An 18,522-nucleotide genomic window follows, 5' to 3' on the forward strand; every position below is an offset into this window, starting at 1 on the left:
TGGGTGCAAAAGCCATCGTTCAGCCTGTGAAAATTAGGAAAACGAGGCAGAGGGGGATGAAATATTCAGCAGTGTGCAGGCCCTTCAATTATTTTTCTGATGCATGAATGTTAAAAAACACATGGACAGTGAAATTAGGATTTTAAGGCAGAATAATTCCTACAGCAATATTATACAGCATTGTCAATAATTTAGGGTTGAATCTCCCCATCGACACTTTACACATTCATGTTTAATCACATTCAGGGGATTTGGATACAGTCACTTGGTTGTCATGTGTTTTCTCACCCTGAAGCAACTCAAGTTAGGGTAAAGAAATACATTTGAAAAATATTTTATGGTGGCAAATATTAAAAAAAGTGAGTTGCGTCCATTTGGGAGCAGACCCGAGTGCTCCAGTTTGTTGCTCGTAGGCTTCCAGTCTCTCTTCTGGCTTTTTTTTTTTTAATTTTTGGGTCGGTCAAACGCTCCTCGCTGTCTCCATCCCCACTGGTTTGGCTCCCATCAATGTTTAACGGACAACAAAACATTAAAAAAAACAAAAAAAACAACATGCATCTGATATTTAACCATTGCTCTGTGTTATATCCTATCCCCCACTGTTTGCTGGCTGTCATCGTGCTGTATTATTTAGAGGCTGAACAAAAAACAAAGCCTCGTTCTCTCCGTCTCCTCTTCCTAATTCATTTGAACACTGGCTCCTCAGGCCTGTCAGTGTATCTACCACAGGGATCAATTTCACCACTGCAAACCCACTGGATCAGATCAGATGGGACACTTAAACGCCCACGCTGTGTTTGGCGGCGGCGAATTGAGGCCCTCTGAGGAGCGGGGTGAAATCTTCAGAGAGCTGTCTTCACACTGAGATGAGACAATTTTGGAAAAGTTATCAGGAAAACTCTTTCTACAAACTTTCTGATTAACGGAGAAGAGGTTGAGGTTTAATAACAGTTTAAAACCCCTTCATGTAATTGAAAAGAACATAAATGGTGATGAGAGTTAAGTGATGGGCTTGGAGACGTACTCCAGTCTCAAATTAATTTAAATAGCTGCATGACATGCCCAGAGGTTCTGGGTCAGTTTTCTTTTTACTCCTCCCTCCGTCTCCACCTCTGTTTTACAGAGCAGTGGAAGAAGTACTTAGATCCTTTGAGTCAAAAGTACTAATACTAGGTATGGATTACTGAATGGACTTACTGGGTACTGGCCCAAAGGGGTTTGGGTGACCCTGGTTTCACCCAGAGAGGAAGATTGGTTTTACTCAGTGGACATTTTAGCCAGACCATAGTGTTCAAGCTATAAATTTGTAGAGCTCTTTATCAATTAAACTCCTCCTCTCACCTCCATGCTTCGTGTCAGTGCTGTGCAGTCCCTTTGTGTCCGTGCTAAACCTGCTGGACCTCGTCCGATCCAGGCTCATTTCTTTCTGCTTCTCGTGTGTTTTACCAGTTTACCAGAACATCCCTGTGCCAAGTTAAAGGGAACTTCCTGTCGTATTTCCAGTGCATGGTTGTGTAAATCGTGACTTGTGCACTGTGTCATTTTTCTCGTCATAGTCCATCTAAACGTGTTTGTTTTTAATTATACATTAAATCGGATAAACTGCGCTCAAACTAAACAGTTATTTTAAGACGACACTGTCTTGAATTATTTAACGTTTCAGTGACACTGAGCAGGAGTGTTCTCAGTTTTGTTCTTTATAATATTTGAGAAGTTCTTCAGTAATATTCTGTCTATCTGGATTTGGCATACTGTAAAATACCTACTAATGGTTCTATGGGTTCTGCAGAATATCAGTGTTTTACCCAAATATCAATATTTGTTTTAAATGACACATGATAAATCATTATTCCCTTTTTATGTCCACTTTGCCTGCAGTTAACTAGGAGTATCTATCAGACCGTGTTCTTTTATTATCACCTGGTTCATAATTGATTAACCATAATTCAGAACTACACTATTCATTTTTGGCTGCATTATAAAGAGATCTGCTTTTGACGACCCTGTGTGATAAACTACATCAGACATAGTTTCATTTCCTAGTTATTGCAAACCCCAGTGATTTGGTAGATGAGCTGATGGACGATATGACGTTTGATGAATGTTGTATATGAGCTGGGTGTTAATTTGAATAGCAGTGAAATTTGAATTTGAAGTAGTTCCTGAGTTGTACTAATAGAGTTTGAAAGTGTAGGGATTATTAAAACATTCATTTACCAGCTTCATGCAGTAAATTATTCATTTTGAGAGCTCATTTTAAAAATCATGTCTGGTACATAGATTACATTATTATTGTGTTAATATTATATTAGCATTATACCATGAATTATTAACAGTTATCATTAAAATCAGTGTATGTGTGTGTGTTTGCTGCTGTCGAAGGCCAGTCAGGAGTCACATTAAATAATACAACAGCTTCTATGGAGCAAAATCAGACAAAGTCATTGATCAGAGTTTGAAAATCTGGGAATGAAAGCAGTCGGATTTGTGCACTGATGTTTATTAATGTTAACGATGTGATTCAGCTCAGTAAATCTCTAAAGTAAACATCTGAACCACCTGTGAAACGGTATAGTATATGTTAGCATGCAAACTCTGTCAAAGCAGATACACAGAATGCTAGCAATGTCGTTGAGTGTGTGTCCATGCACATTTTGAAATGGTACATTTAATAAACTTTCACACTTGGCTGAAGTGGAAAACATGTTTTCTATTTGGCCTGATCACAATGTGGAGCTGTTATTGAGCACAAGCTCAAGGTCTGGAGCTGTGGACAGTCCAGACTTCAGCCACGACCTGTAAAAATACTTCAGTGACGTTAAAACATTATTACAGTTTATACTTCCTTTTTTACTATAGGGCTAAACCCCATTTTGATGCAGAGATTCATCTGTTCGTCTGTGAGCCTGATCTGTGATTGCTGAGGTGATTGATCAGGTGTTGTTGGCCCACATTTCCTCCACAGCTGATGGCACCGCTTATATTTCAGCAAAAATCTGAAAATGCCCGTAATTTACAGCTGAGCTTGTCAGTGCTGTTTGTGGAGACAGGCTCAGAGATGTGAGAGATCCAAATGAGATCATATGTGCATATGTTTTCTTCCAGCTGAATATTCATAAACCCCCCAACTCATCATATGTCAGAGAACTGAAGGAGCACAGTTGGGGGAAGATAAAGGTGCAAAAACTGCTTTGTCTCTCTCTCACTCTGTCCGTCCTCCTTTTTTATGCTCTTTATCATTCACTGGCTCCATGCTTTCTTCATTTTTCACTTCAGTTTCTGTTCTCTTCCCCCCATCGTCTCTGGAGTGCTCTTTATCCCCCAGTCCTCAGTATTCTCCCACATCCTCCCTCCCTACTCTCTCATCTCATCCCCTCGTCCCCACCCCTCAGCGTTTAGTGATTAATGCGAGTTTTAATTGTCATGCTCACTTTTATGCTCATTAAAGTGTATTATGCAGCAGTTAGGGTATTAAAGTTCAGCCCGAAATTTCATGCATACTGATGAGAATGCAAATGAGCCCCAGCGTGAAAGGATACTATGGTTTGTATTGTGCGTGTGTGCGTCTGATTATCCCCAGGAGTGAGCCGGAGTGTCATTATCACCCGCACTCGCCATCTTAGCAGAGCAGAGTGAGTCCAGCCATAGGAAACTTGCTGAGGGGAGCCTTAAAGCATTCTTTATGCATGAATACCTGAATAGTATGTAACATACGATGCTCTGCAGTGCAAGAAATGCTGCATGGGCTTTTTAAAAATACAACAGAATCAGATAGAGATATAAGTCATGCACATTCAAAATAAAACTGCTAGAGCTAAAAAGGTTTAGGGTTGATATCTGCTGGGAAATGTGTAGTCATGCCATGGAGTATATGAGATGTAAACAAAAAACTAATGAGCTTTAAAGAGCAGCCATGGAGCTTCAGTGGTGTATGCAGTGATAACGTGCTATTGTGAGGCAGCTTTAATGTTTATAATTTCAACCTTCTTAGTTTGTTTTCAGCCAAAGAATTTCTAAAAGCTCTAAATACAAAGTACAGCTGAGGCTGGAGTCAGGAATCAGTTCAGTTTTGTGGATATTTAGTCAAAAAGCACAATTCTGGACAGGTGAAGTTTGACTTGATGAAGGGATGAGAGTAACAGCAAACGTTAACATCGAAAGTGTTCTGTCGATACCTGATACGTGATTTATAATCTTGTGATGTGAAAAAAAGACACAAAGACTGTACAAAACTCAAGGTGGCGCTGCTCTGAGCAAACAAAAAGATAATAACCTCATTAACATAATGAGCTGCTGAAATTTAAATTGAATACAGCAACAGTGAAATGCAACTGAAGACCCAATAGATGAGCACACACTCGGTTGATAGAAGGTGACTTCTTCAAGACAGTGTGTCAGGCTGTGTGTGTGTGTGTGTGTGTGTGTGTGTGTGTGTGTTGCCGTCTTCTTTTCTCAGCCCACATACTGTTACCACCATGCTGTGTGAATAGGCTCAGTCATTACTGTGCTTCTGTGGTGCTGTCTGCAGGGGAAAATGAGACAATAGTAAAGATTTTCAACCAGGGGGCCTAAATCATTTACACAGCATGGAGCGAGTGTGCTGAAATAAGGCTGCTGATAACTCTGTCCTGCAGGAGCAGCAGGTGGTGCTGTAACTGGAGAGAAAAAAGACAGATAAACCCAATGTAGTGACAAATAGTGTGTTTCTGCATGAATAAAACGGTTTAAAATCAGGCCTGAAGTGTTCCCCCGGTGCAGATCGAAAGGAGAATATCACAGATCTTTACGTTACTCTGGAATAAACGAAGTTTTATTGTGTCGATTGGATGTTGGAATAGACGTAGGTTTGTATTTCTTCTCTAAAAGACGTCTTCCAGCCCCTTGACAACAGCTCAGCTGCAGACTCAACACAGTGACGTACTGTTGGTTTCTGACCGCCATCACATTTATCTGTTGAGGCAAATCACACCTCAATTACTGTCCATTTCAGTTTTAACTGTCTAGGTCACAGTTTTTTTTAGTTTAGGTCTCCCTCAGGCGATGAAACACCGCTGAGATCAGATTAGCTTCTCTTTTCTTAAAGCTCCATTAATTAATATTTTTCGTATTAACGCAGATTCGACCAACCTAATGTTTGTTTATTAAGATCCCTTTAGGTGCTGCGCACTGGCAGCTGTTCGTCCATGTGTCCCCATAGTTTTACAAGCTGACAATACAAAAAATTAATCTGCAAATTAACTGTAGACGGCAGAGTAGCATACAAATATCGAAATACTCAATTAAACATCTCTTCAGGGACTAACTTACACCTGCGTCTCCAGGTGAATGCAATTAACCAACTGATAAAACTAAGATCCAACAGTTGAGCCCCTGAGGGCAACTGGGCAAAACAACAACAACAAAAAAAACAAAAAAAAAAACATGACCACTATCCAGAGTGACTGTCCAGTTGGCCTGAGGTGAGAACATCCATCTGGAAGCTGTCAGGCTCAAGGAAACAATTACACACATGTTTTTAGACAGTTATTTAACTGGAGACAAGTCTGTGTGGTGCAACTGGTAACCGACAAACATCTGAAATGTGACAGAGGGAACTGTCACTTGCTCAAAAAGTTGGAACAATGATCTTTTCCCTGTGACCAAACATTCAAATAAAGTGCAGTGCAGTAAAAATATGTGAAAATGCTTTAATTCAAGTGAAGTACAAATAACTTTTCGATGAATGGAGCCTGAATATACTTGTGGTTTTGACTAAAACAACAGAGGCTGTAAAACAATTATAGGTCGTTTTTACTTTTTTCTGACATTTTATAGACTGAACAATTTATCTGTTATAAAGGAAAATAACTGGACCTACTGCAAATAATAAAAATAAATTAAGGTTGCAGCTTTAAGACACTTCTGTGGTGCAGTAATGCAAACTCAAGTTATTTTGGGGTGAAAAATAGAATAAAAGCACAAAATAAACAAAATAAGATTTTTTTTTTTACATCCTTCTTTTTGTGTTTTGACAGGAACAACTTTAAACTGCCGGCAGGTGAAGTGAATAACTGAGAAACCTGAAGAAGCTGAACTGGTGTTGGAAGCAGGAAGGATCTGCATCTGAGAGTCTACAGTAAGTGATTGGGTCAGAGAATCTTTAAAACAAATGCAAATGTGGCAGTGGTCCAAGGACTGATCCTGCATTGGGGTCATGGGTGTTCAGGGCTCATTGGGGGGTCAAAGGCTAGGCCTGCATGATCCCAGCTCTCAAACTGCTGAACCACTAAATTCTGGCTGATAGACAGGTGTGACAACGCACAGCTGGGGAGCAGCTGACTCCAAAAGCACCTGTACCGGTCCATGGAGCAACGGAAGGAGGCCTGGCCTGGTGAATCACATTTCCTTTTAAATCACGTGGGCTGTGAATAGTTTTTCTGGAAAATAGATGGGATGTGCTGGGAAAAACAAGTCTGATCCTGGAAGGCCCCACCTCGGTGCTGACGGGGCTGGAAGGATCCGCGGCTGGTCTGGGTATCAGAGGTCAGACCTGTTGGGTTTTATAAGGAGGGCCTTAACAAACAGCGCCGTATAACCTACAATACGCTGTGTTCTCTTTAAACGAACCCACATTCCAGCGGATCTTTAAACGTCACACGGGGCGGTGCTGCGTTCACTGCCCCCTCCCCCGAAACCACGAGGCTCCGGTGTTGACAGGCTGTTCACCCAGCGTTCAGTGCGGCTTTACGGGCGGACAAAGCCCCGTCTCTCGGTCTGAAATAAAAGCAGACACCCATCGGGAGCGACACATCCTGGAAGCAGAGACGGTCGTTACCAAAACGACTTGGTTTTTGCGTTTTTTTTAAGTCCAATGTGGCTCACAAAGGATTAGCAGGCGTGCGGGAATTCCGCCCTCCCGGAGCCGAGCGCACAGACTCCGCCTTCGCTTCATTTGTCAACAAAGGGGTTTGACAAGCCCGGAGAAGCCCGGCCTCCATGTTCCCATAAAAGGATAATTTGGCCACGCACGGCCCGCAGTCACACCGAGGGCACCTTTCTCCCGTCTCCGTCCCGTTCATATGGTGCGTTGACTTCCTCCGTCGCCGTTAAAGCGGAGCTATCATGGCGGAGCGCGCACAGCAGCCCCCGGCCAAGCGGCTCTGCTGCAGACCGGGATACGGCGCCACATGCAGGCAGGGCCAGCGGGCCGCGGGGGCGCCGTGCGGCGGCTCGGCGGCCACCCAGGGCGAATCGAGCAAAACCCAGAGCCCGGAGTCCCTCCTGGACATCTCGGCGAGGAAAGTGGCGGAGAAGTGGCCGTTTCAGAGGGTAGAGGAGCGGTTCGAGAGGATCCCGGAGCCCGTTCAGAGGCGGATCGTGTACTGGTCCTTCCCGAGGAGCGAGAGGGAGATCTGTATGTACTCGTCGTTCAACACCGGCGGGGAGGAAGTGGGGAGTAGCGGGGAGAGCAGCGACGAGACGCGGCTGCCTTTCCGACGGGGCATCGGTCTGCTGGAGGGCGGCTGCGTGGACAACGTACTTCAAGTCGGTGAGTGACGGGGAAGAACCGGGCACATCGGGCACAAATCCAACCCTCAGTTCCCTTAAATCGGCCAGAAAACAGAAAACCCTCCTGTTTTAAACATCTGATGAGTGAACGGGTGGAACAATAAACGCAGATAAAGTGACAGGCGTTGACAACAAAGGCTGGAGCAGACACGGAGGCTGCAATGGGGTTAAATCTGCTGGGTGCATGAATGGGAATGTGGGGCTGGGGCATTTAAATCCTGTTTGGCTTGGGGCAGATTGAATGTGAGATGTAGGGTAAATACAAAAACCTGATTTATAAATATTTATATATTTAAAAAAAAAAATACTAATTGAAAACCCCCCAAAAAAAAGAGGAATCCTCAGATTTCCACAGCTCAACTCCACCAGAGTTTACTGGGAAACTTTAACAAAATGAAGCTAAAGACCAGTTTCTGTTGTCGGCTGTTGGTTCAGAGGCAACAGTGTGGAACTGAACTGTGTTTATCACTAACTTAAAACTCCCCAAAATGTTTTAAAAGCCTGGTTTGTGGTCAGGTCATGGGGCTGGTAGACGACTCTATCAGCACCCTCTTTTTTTTCTTTTTCTTTAAAGCCCAATGTCGTATCCAGATAATTGATCACCTGTGACTTAACATAACAATTAGTTACATTAAAGCTTAGTCTCGTGTTTGTTTGTTTTTTTTTATCCCAGTTTCTTTCCAGATTTCTCACATTTTGCTGTCGACTGAACACACAGTTTTAAAATCAGCTTTGAGCCATTACACACAGCTATTGAGTAATAAGGGAAGTGCTCGGTGTTGGGTTGGGTCTCAACTGACACACATTACATTTGAGTGAGTTGTTGCTGAATAATAACCATACTGACAGGCTGATAAATGTGAAGTTGGAAAGCAGACAAATATGCAGTCTTGCATTATTGTTAAATATTTAGATGTAGAGGCGTGACCGTGTGTTATTACTGGAATGTTTCAGTGCAGAAAAAGAAAAAACTACCACAGACGTAAATGTGCCCTCTTTCCTAATGGTAAAAATGAGAGCAGGCTGTCACAGTTGCCGTTTGTCGGTTTGTTTATCACCCACTGAAGGCAGCGTGACTGAAACAGGAACAGACACCTGTGTGTGTGTGTGTGTGTGTGTTCGTCTGTTTGTGTGTGTTTACGCTGAAGTGAGGGCTCCTCGCGCTCGACAACTTTTCTCTAGCAGCGACATGAATCAGTGACTCTGCAACATTTGGTTTTATGCCCTTTAGCTGCGTTTCTGTGAGCTTCCTCTTTGAGATTTTAATTACCCAGCACACATATCAAATACTCTGCATTCCTATTGTGAGTTTGGCACTTTGTTCCCATTTTCATGTTCATTTGTGTCTTTCAAGCTTCCTGTCGCCTCCAAAAGGAAGGCAAACAAAAGCATCTTTTCACTCCCTTGTTAAGTAGAAGAGATTTGGAAGGAGGAAGTGTATTGAGCACAACGATTCTTTTTAAATGGGCCATGGTTCACACCAGCCTGCAGCCAATTGGTTCGGGGTTTTGTGTGCATTCGCAATTTAAAAAAAGACACCAGCGAGTGTGTGTCTGTGAGGGAAGCAGGCAGAGGAGATGGCTCACGCTGATGAGGAGTCTTCAGTTTACAGCCTTTGACGTTTGCACGGTCAGTCAGGAGCCTGTGAATGTGTTGCAGTCGTCACCTGTGAGTTCACCAGTAGGGACACCTCAGCAGAGCACCAGGGACTCTAATCCCATTACTCTGCATGGTTAATTTGAATGGTAATGCAAGCTGAACCCTCTTTCCCCCCACTGAAGAAGGGCCACTGGGAATACACACTTACAACACACACCAGCCTCTGCCCTGCCAAAATGAGAGGCCTACATATTCCCACATATCAGCGAATGTTTCTGTAGGGAAGAGACTAAATCTGGGTTGTTATTCCACGGGTGGGGGACTTGATCCGCATGCTTACAAAGAGGAATAACTGTGGTGTGCACACACAGGGAGGGTTTCTTGGCTGATTGAATCCCAGGCTGGAATTTGCTGAAAAAATAGAGCCTAGAAGTGATAAATAAAAGATGTAATCTCCCTATGTGTGGGCCGTACCAGCACAGGGAGGTTTTCTCACAGCAGACGTTGAGGAAATGAATTGGCACACGTTTGCATTGGACCCCCTCTTACTCCACAACAAACCCTCACTGTAATTCATGGCAGCGATGGAAGAAGAAATGTTTTCTTACAGATGCAAGTATTGCAGTTTAGACTTGAAGGTAACTTTATTCCCCACTTGTAACTGGTATCATTGTCTGTGGTGACGTTATTAAACTGTGAGCCAGACAAACGTTCTGGTGGTTATTTGCTTATTTTGGTGGACATTTTATACTATTTCTCGTTCACAGACCAAATTATTTTCAGTTAATCAGGAAAATAATCACAAGATTAATTAATAATGAAAACAATGGCAGTTTTGACCAGTGCTGCAGCGGTGAAACAGTAATTATTCCTCCACAGCTCGTCATGAATTGTTGCTATGCTGCTGTCAGTGTTTTAATTGCCTTAAACTTTTCATTAAGCCTCTAATTGAAAGTAGGAAAGTCAAAGTCACGGCCATTACACATAAAATTTAAAGACTTACTGATTAATGCATGAAAAGAGATTAAAATTGGCTGCCTTTTAAATGTATGTGCATTCAAATTTAAAAGCACACGCATTAAAAATATTCTTGGCAAATAAAACATGAAGAGAGATGTTAGAAAATAAATGTAAATAGGTAATAAAAGTAGGTTTAATCAACAGAAAGGAAGGGATTTACTAAACAGAGCAGGCAGACAGGCCGACTCTTACTGAAGCTTATTCAACATCCCATTATCAGTCACAGAGGAAGACCAGCTCTGGTGTGAACACTCCTCTTTGAGTTTCGTACCGAGAAGCAGCTGAGAACACGAAGCTTTTCGTCTGATTCAGTTTGCACTCGGGGGTCAGAAAGCAGAAACACATCCTGTGTGAAAAAGCAGTGACTGGTACCAAGATTTCTCAACGTATTACAGGAAAAATAAAACAATGACACAGTGAGAGAAAGACCTAAAGACCGCTGCAACAGAGCAGATTATAATTAATACATGACAAAGAGTTAGGAAAATGTTTAGATGCTTTGACTGATGTGCAAGGAAATGCCCAGTTCATGTAAAAATCAAGTTCCTGCATAAACAGCTGTCAGTCATTAGACAATCTCAATGCTTTTTGGTGATGATAATTATTTTGCCACTTATTAACATGTGTTTGCGACTGAGAACAGGTTTCTGTTGTGTGTTGCTGACATCAATGTCTGCACTAAACTTCATAACAATCCATCTAATTCTCCCTTAAATAAATGTGAGCCTCATGGAGGCGCTGGAGTGTCAGCGAAGTCATCAGGATGGATCCTCAGGTGACCATGACGTGCGGTAGCTTTTTGTCAGGTCGTGCTGTCCGCCGCCTCATGGACGTTTAAGGTATCATGGTAAACATGACGTGTTTGTGGGGATGTTGACGTATGGGTTTAGGCTGAAGTACAGGCTGCAGTGTTTATGTGCACTGAGCATGGTGATTTCAGGAGCTGCACTCAAAACAACTTTCACATGGCCCGAGAGAGAGAAAATGGAAGATGTAAAGTTAATTTATACCGTTTCCTTTACCTGCAGTAAAATGAATAGTTTCTACATGTGTGTGGGCAAACATATGTTGTCATGTGTTTGCTGCCTGTCTTACTCGGTTATTAGGTCACATTTTGGCTGCTTGTGCTGCATGAGGTCAAGTTCATGGCCTCGTTGATGTGCTGTGCTCTGCTTTCTTGAGGTCAAAGGTCAGGGTCACATCAATGCTGTTGGTATTGGTGTTGCTGATGGGAAATGGAGAATCAATTCCTCCTCCTTTTACAAACCGGATCAGCCAGGAATGAAAGGAAATTGATGTAAACGAATCATGGCTTAAATTGATCATTATTTTCATCATTTATTATTTTCAAAGTACAAGATGTTTTATTTTGTCCAGCCAACAGTTCAACTGATAATACAGAGTTTATACTGAGTGAACAGAGGAGCAGCCGTTAATTAATTACCTGAAGTGTTTGACTGGTTAATTGACTTAACGTTTCAGCTCTAATGTAAAAGGACAGTTTCACAATACAGCAATTTCTGAAATAACTTTACAGAAAATGAGGTTTGACTCTTAATTTCCCAGCCAGTGACTCTCAGGCAATTGTCATTATTAATTTGCTGATTACTTTCTAGATGAATCTATAGATTATGTGCCCTGAGTGGCATCTTCATATTCATTATCTGAAGTTATTTTCAACTTGTCACAATTAAACAAAGAAAAGCAGGAAAGTTTAAACCAGAGAATATTTGGCCTTTTGTTACGTGACTGAAATGATTAATCAATTATCAGAGTAGCTGCTGATTAATTGACTCTCAGCTTCATCATCCACAGCTCATGGAGATTAATTAGGTGCTTAAATACCTTTAGTGACCTGCAATTTGCATGAAAAAACACATTTTTCTGAGCGATAACTCAATCAAATCACAGTGTTCTTAGATTCAGCAGGACTTACACGTTAATACGTCCGATGTCGGACGTGGAAGCTGTAGCTTCAGATTAGTGCATGATTATTCCTGAAAATATGGAGTGAGACCAGTAACAAAGAGGGTGCAGTTTGTCTGTATTCTGTCTGAGGAGAGGGCCTCTGTGATAAATCCCTTCTCGAAAATAACATTATTCAACTGGGATGGGGAAAAAATCCTAAAATCCTGTTGTTCGAGACATTCTGTCCTCTCTCCGATATGTGTGACTTTAGGTTTGCTCTGCTGCTCCTTAAATGGCTCAGTTTACATCAGAGTTGCTGTCGTTTTGTACATGGACATGCAGAATTTAAGACTCAGTCCTCAAGTCTGTCTAAGGCCTGTGGCTTCATAGACAGAGGGCTGAAGGGGGGATCTGCTGCTACCACTGCAGTCTGTGCAGTCTGGCTGCAAGTCCACCGAGGTCTTGTGTGCCTGTAGTTTTCCTCACATTTCATCATGTGATATTTAAGAGGCTGTGGTCAGATGTTAGGTTGGGTTTGGTTCTGCTGGAGGCTCGACATAGTGTCACCACACAGTGAAATCTCGCTGGGTCTCTCTGGTGCACTTGTGGAATCGCTGGAATGAGACCAAACAGAGTCCAGCCAAAACTTTTTGTGCCTGTTGTCTCCTGAAAAGGACGTTCTGACTCACTGATCATCTGATGGGGTGCAGTGTCCTAAGACTGTCTCTGCAGTCAATATTATGTGCTCATTTATAGTGGTGGAAGAAGTACTCAGGTCCTTTAAAGTACAATTACCCCTACAACAATTTAAAAATACTCCATTACAAGTAAACGTCCTCTGTTTCGAGCAAATGCACTGGCTAGTAGGTGCTTCAGCTTTTGACGTCAGAGTCAAGATGACACTTCAGCTCTGGTTTTGATGCTTTTTGTGCTGAGAGGATCAAACCTGATTAGAGCCTCTTTTACAATTACAACACAATTCTACACTTAATGCTATCACTTTGAATAAAATATAAGGGTGTATGTCAAAGCTTAGATAATATCTTCAGACACAGTAAACTGCAATTTTAATCATTTAAGTGACTTTTCTGACAGAAACCCCAAACGTTTCCTGCAGCTTCTCAAATGTGAGGATTTGCAGCTTTTTGCTGTTTTTAATATCATAGTAAATTCAGTATTTTGGTGTTTTGCTCAGGCAGAACTAGTGTCAACATGAGCTTTTGGAAATGTTCTATTTCCTGACAAATAATTAAACCAGCACTGAGGTCCTCTATCTGTTCAGATGCTCCATATGATCAGTGTGTGCTTCAGTAAATCTTCCATGTTGTGATACAGGACATATTAATGGTGATGAGAAGCCTCGGGGCGTTTGTATACACTGATCTGTGCACACTTGAACGCCAGCTCGCGCTCTCATCTGCAAGTTTATGAAGAATCGATGAATCGTGCACGCCTGCTGAATGATGCAAAGCTTTAGAAGTATGCTAAGGGAGAGCACGCAGACACACACACATGCAACATGCTCGGCCTTTTAGGTTGTTTATCAGCGTTAATGGTGTATGCATAGCACCTCAATACACTCCTGCTCTGCAAGATCGATTTTTACTGGAGCTACATCGGGCGCGCGCTTTGCCTGGATTTCTCAGGGAACAGATATTGGCAAAAATCTGCCATTTTGAGAAATGGTTTTACACTACAGTGACCACGCTTGTTTGGAGTTAAGAAAACAAGTTGTACTGATAGTGACACAGGTAGTAGTAGTAGTTGATGTCCGACAACAGAGCCGGTCTTTGTTTTCCTGTAGCTGGTTGGAGTCTTGGAGCCCTGCCTGGGTATTTTCCAGGTCATGATGAGGAATGTCACTAAATTTATCACTGGGCGAAACTGGCCTGTTCTGCTTAATTTCCACTGCAGAGTGAGACTTTTAAAGGTTAAGGCTACTGTTATTCTGTGTATTTGTATTTTTGTCAACAAATGTTACTCAATCAGGTGGAAATAGTGAAGAAGTTGGGGACTATTTTCTGTGGCGGCTGAATATTTTAATTCATTTTCTTTAAGAGAATATATTGATCATTTGAATGGGATAGATTCATCACTGGTATTGGTCTTCTCGTTGGATTCATTAACAGTAGAAATAGTGACTATCACAAACCTTCGTTAAGGTTGGTCAGTAGTTCACATTTGAAGATAGCCTCTTGCCGCAGCAGCTGCTGAGTGGTTTAGAAATCTCTCCACATCCGTCCCTGTCCCCCTGATCTGTATTCCTCTGCTGTGCCTCTTCATCATTAACCTTCAGCTGGGCGGAGAGGAGAGGTGGAGGGAGGAGGGGAGGGGAGGAACTGTTTTACCTTTGTCTGCCCTCAGTCGCCTCCATAAATCCTGTTTTGTTCTCGTCAGCACGCGGCCCGTCTAACGTTACATCCATATAATGCTGCTGATAGCATGAGCAGCTAGCTAATCTGCTGATTGTTTCCTTGATTGATCATTTGCAGAATTAATCTGATTATTTAGAAAATCAGTGTGTATGATTATCAAAGCAGCTCCTCAGCTGTGACAGTAAACTGATTTTCTGTGGGCACGTTCAGAGAAATCAAACAGTTTGAAAACAGAAAGTTGGACTTCAGGAAACTGTGGATGGGACAAGTTACTGATTAAACAGTTCTCCAGTGACTTTAGCACATTATTGTTAAATCTCGGGGAACTAATAAGAGATCTGTTCTTTTAAAAAACTCAGAACCGAGATAGTTTCTTCGGTGTAATGTGAGAAATAGTGGAAAGTTATCTTTAGCTATTGGCTGATTATCAGCAACTGTAACTGTGTTTTTAAGGACAAATGCAAAACATTTACTGGGTCAAACCTTTGAAATGTGACAGTTTATTACATTCGTCTCATACGAGAGTAAACTGAAAATCTTTGCATTTGGTCAAATATAATCAACAGTTTGAGTACATCTGTCTGAGCTCAGGATAACTTTCAGTGCTTCAGTAGGTTTGTAGACAAAACAGAAGAATGAGGAAATAACTGGCATATTGATCAACCTAGAACTTGGGAGGGTTTTTGCATTTTTGCTTTAATATGATGAATCGATTATGAAAATAGTTGCACAATAATTTTCTCTTTATTGACTAACGGGTTGATTGAGCATTCGGGCTGTAGATGCACCTTTGTGTCTGCAGAAACAGTGGAGTGGTCTCTTTGCTCGGCGATGTCTGGGGAGTTTTATTAATCCCTGCGCTGTCTCGGCAAGTCGTAGCCTGCTGCTGTCCTCACCACATGGGAGCCCTGGGCCTCGTGGGGTGGTCTCTGTAGACGACTGCCCTTTTGGACCCCCGCTCTGCAGACAGCACTTTAGCTGATAACAAGTGAACTGCTGTTGCATTTCAAGCATTGCTCGAGATTTTCTGAGGCCTTCACCGTCAGAGGAGGGTGATGTTGTTGATCTCTCGTATGGAAAGAGGCTGTAATAAGAGGAAGAGGAACAGAAAAGTGTTCTTGCTGTAAGAAGGCTTGTGCAGCCTGAATGAGGAGCCCAGGCTTTTGTCTCTCATGCCCCAGACTGAGAGTTAATCAGAAGCTGCTTATGAGCACTGCTTACTTTTTAATGGGAACTTAAAGGTGTCATCCATCAGACGCCGTTACCTTATAGTTCACAGCCAGAGCTTGTTTAATGAAGAAGGACGACCTTCTCCTCTCCCCGCAAAACAGAAACACACACATTATAGCAGCTGAAATCTGCACGTATAATGTTTGGTCAAAACTTTAATTTCCAAAGAGAAGATCATCATGTTGAGTTACCGTCATAGATTAGTGTGAATTTATGGATCGGTGTTACTGTAATGTGATAATATAAATCGTTCGTATCATCATTTTAATCCCACTGTCCCATCTAGTATTTCTCTGTGTGGAGACTTAAAACCACAGAGTGTAGAGATTATAGGACAAGCCCGTTTTTTTTCACTAGTTCAGGACAAACAAAGAGCTGAGTGTGAAATAATTAACACGAGCTAAGCTAAGTAGCTTCCACTTTCTGAGAGAAGTCCCTGCTTTAAATACAATGGACCAAAAGTAAAGTCTAGTGGGAATCAGCTGTGAAGGTAGAGAGTGAGGTTTATGCTGCGTTCACGTCATGTTGGCAGAATGGGACAGAATAGTTCCCATGATTCAGTAGTGTTCATGCAGTAGCCGCAGACAGTGTTTGTGTGTCATGTTGTAATTATTACCACAAATTTATTGTAAAACCTCTTAAATCCTCAGTAGTATGATTTTAGTTAGTATATTTTCTCATAGAACATGTGGAGAACTCAGATGTACGACATGTAGCGTGCACATGAACCTGCTCTGCCATCTGCTTTCAGGATCCACACATCTGTCAGGCCCAGGGACAGAAAACTATCCCAGTGTTTATTTAGCCAAATTCATGAAGTGCCCAGACTGTTTCTCATAGTGTAAACACACTGTACCACCCCCCAGCCCCCTCCCCAGTGTTGTCTCAGGATCCATAACCCTTAGCTTCTTGCCCTCAGCCTCAGCTCTCGGGGATCTCCTGTCTGGTTTCGGTTAATTCTTCTGCCTCTTTGCATGCTCCACCTTTGCACTCAGCTCTGTATCTGTAATAACAAGCAAATGATCTTGTTTGCCTGGTCCAACTGTAGCTGCAGGCCTTTCCTCCTGTTTAGCTCCCTGAACCACACGTGTCTCTGCCTTTGGCCTTAGTGCTTCAACACGTACTGCGTGTTGTAATGTAGACCAGTAAAACCAGGTTTATGGGCACATCCTGAAACTATTTGATTATCTATTTGCTGTCTAAAGACTCCCAGGGAAACTGTTGCACAATCAATAAGAAGAATTCCCAAGCTCTCTTTCTCACGTTATGGTTTGATCGGGGATAAACATTAGAGCGGAAACGTTCACTAAACAATTGTTGTTTCATCAACATAAAATGAATCTAAGTTTTATGATAATCAGTGGACTGTTGTTAAGTCGCTGTTCAAGCAGAAATACCAAACATGACCTAGATTCTTACTTTTCAAACACTGTAACAATCAAATCAGTTCAACTGAGAAATGACTAATAAATTATTAAGCTTGCAGCTTTACTGAACCTACACGCGATGGGCTGTCTTACATAACAACCCTATAGGTTTATGTTTCACTTATTTCACCTTTGTATTTTTGCTCTAAATACTACAGTTCCCATGATCCTTGGTTGCCATTGTATTGGACAAGACAAACAGAAGGGTAAATGAAAGCTGTAGTAAATTGAAACTGCTGTAGGACCACAATTACTGATTACTCTGATGATTATTTACTTGTTGAATTGATTGATCACTTGTACTACAAATGAGAAATTGATAAATGGTTGTTAGTTTGCTGCAGCTTCGGGTGATTTCATTAAATGTCTCGTTTGTTTTGATCAACAGTCTAGAGTCTAAAAAAACTCTCTTTTTATAGTTTAACACCAAGAAAATCATGACATTACGAGAAGCAGAAATCCCGAGGAATTTCTATTTTTGTTTGAAAAATAACTGAAACACTCTAATTAATAATCAGAATAGTTTAGGATTAATTAATAATCTTTCCTTTGACTAAACAAACAAAACATAGACCCATTGTTGCTAAAATCCATCCAAAACTGATCAAGAATTAATTTTAGATTGTAGTAGTTTGAGTCATGTAGGGGAAAAGTAATTTTTCCAACGTCCCTCCCTCCAGAGCCATAAACTCCTGTGGATGACTAAACCTTTTTGTGTCTTTTTAAATGAGAAAAGAATTGTCAGATGATTGGATAATGAAGTTAATAATCATGCTTGACTGTGCTCGACAGTTGCTTGTGCTCGCTCACCTGAGAGGTGACGCAAACTCTCACAAGCCCTGCAACCTCATCCGCTTTGTTCCTGCACATACGGGGTATGCCTGGCATGCGTGCACAAGTTGAGTCATTGTTTTCATCTGTTAAAGATGAGTAATGTCAATAGATGCATTGGAGAACTGTATCGACTGGGCTTTAATGCAGCTCAAAGCAGGGCGGGGGTGATCAGATTAAAGTGTGCAATGCGGCTGAGGTTAAACGAAGGGAGGAGGAAACTCTGAGGATGGAGGAAGTTTTGAATTCCTGTGTTCAGATTCCTGCTTCATTGTTGGCGACATTTTGTCGAAGTACTGGATCTGCAGTGAAGCGTCTCCTCTGACTGATATATTTTTCTACCTGACATTATTAGATTGTTAATTATGAGGCGTCGAAGCTTCAGCAGCATTTTAATGTTGGAGCTGCTTTCAGCTCCTTTATATTCAGTTAGTTTGACTCACAGATATTAAAATAGTAGCAGATGAACTTTCTCTCCATCAACTCATTAGTTTATCTACTGACTGTTGCAGCTCCAGTTGTGGCGTTGTCGGCTCGCTGTGCTCGTGCAGGTTTGGGCTCAAGGACTTGTTGCTCCAGATCAG

General features: G+C 41.9%; 1 protein-coding gene across 2 annotated transcripts in view; it reads left to right on the forward strand.

The window, feature by feature from the left end:
• Nucleotides 1-18,522, forward strand: part of zswim6 (zinc finger, SWIM-type containing 6) — a 48,106-nt gene that overhangs the window by 5,232 nt on the left and 24,352 nt on the right. Inside the window, exon 2 of one of the 2 annotated variants that reach the window (XM_026297173.1) lies at nt 6,015-6,115. Coding sequence is in view for 1 of the 2 variants with exons in the window: in XM_026297172.2 (XP_026152957.1) it covers nt 7,102-7,528 (427 nt within the window). In the remaining variant the exon portion in view is untranslated. Of the gene's footprint in view, nt 1-6,014; nt 6,116-6,612; nt 7,529-18,522 lie in introns of those variants that run through there. The other variant, XM_026297172.2, reaches the window with a different exon arrangement.

The sequence above is a fragment of the Mastacembelus armatus genome, chromosome 12, assembly GCF_900324485.2.
Source record: "Mastacembelus armatus chromosome 12, fMasArm1.2, whole genome shotgun sequence".
NCBI classification, from domain to species: domain Eukaryota; kingdom Metazoa; phylum Chordata; class Actinopteri; order Synbranchiformes; family Mastacembelidae; genus Mastacembelus; species Mastacembelus armatus.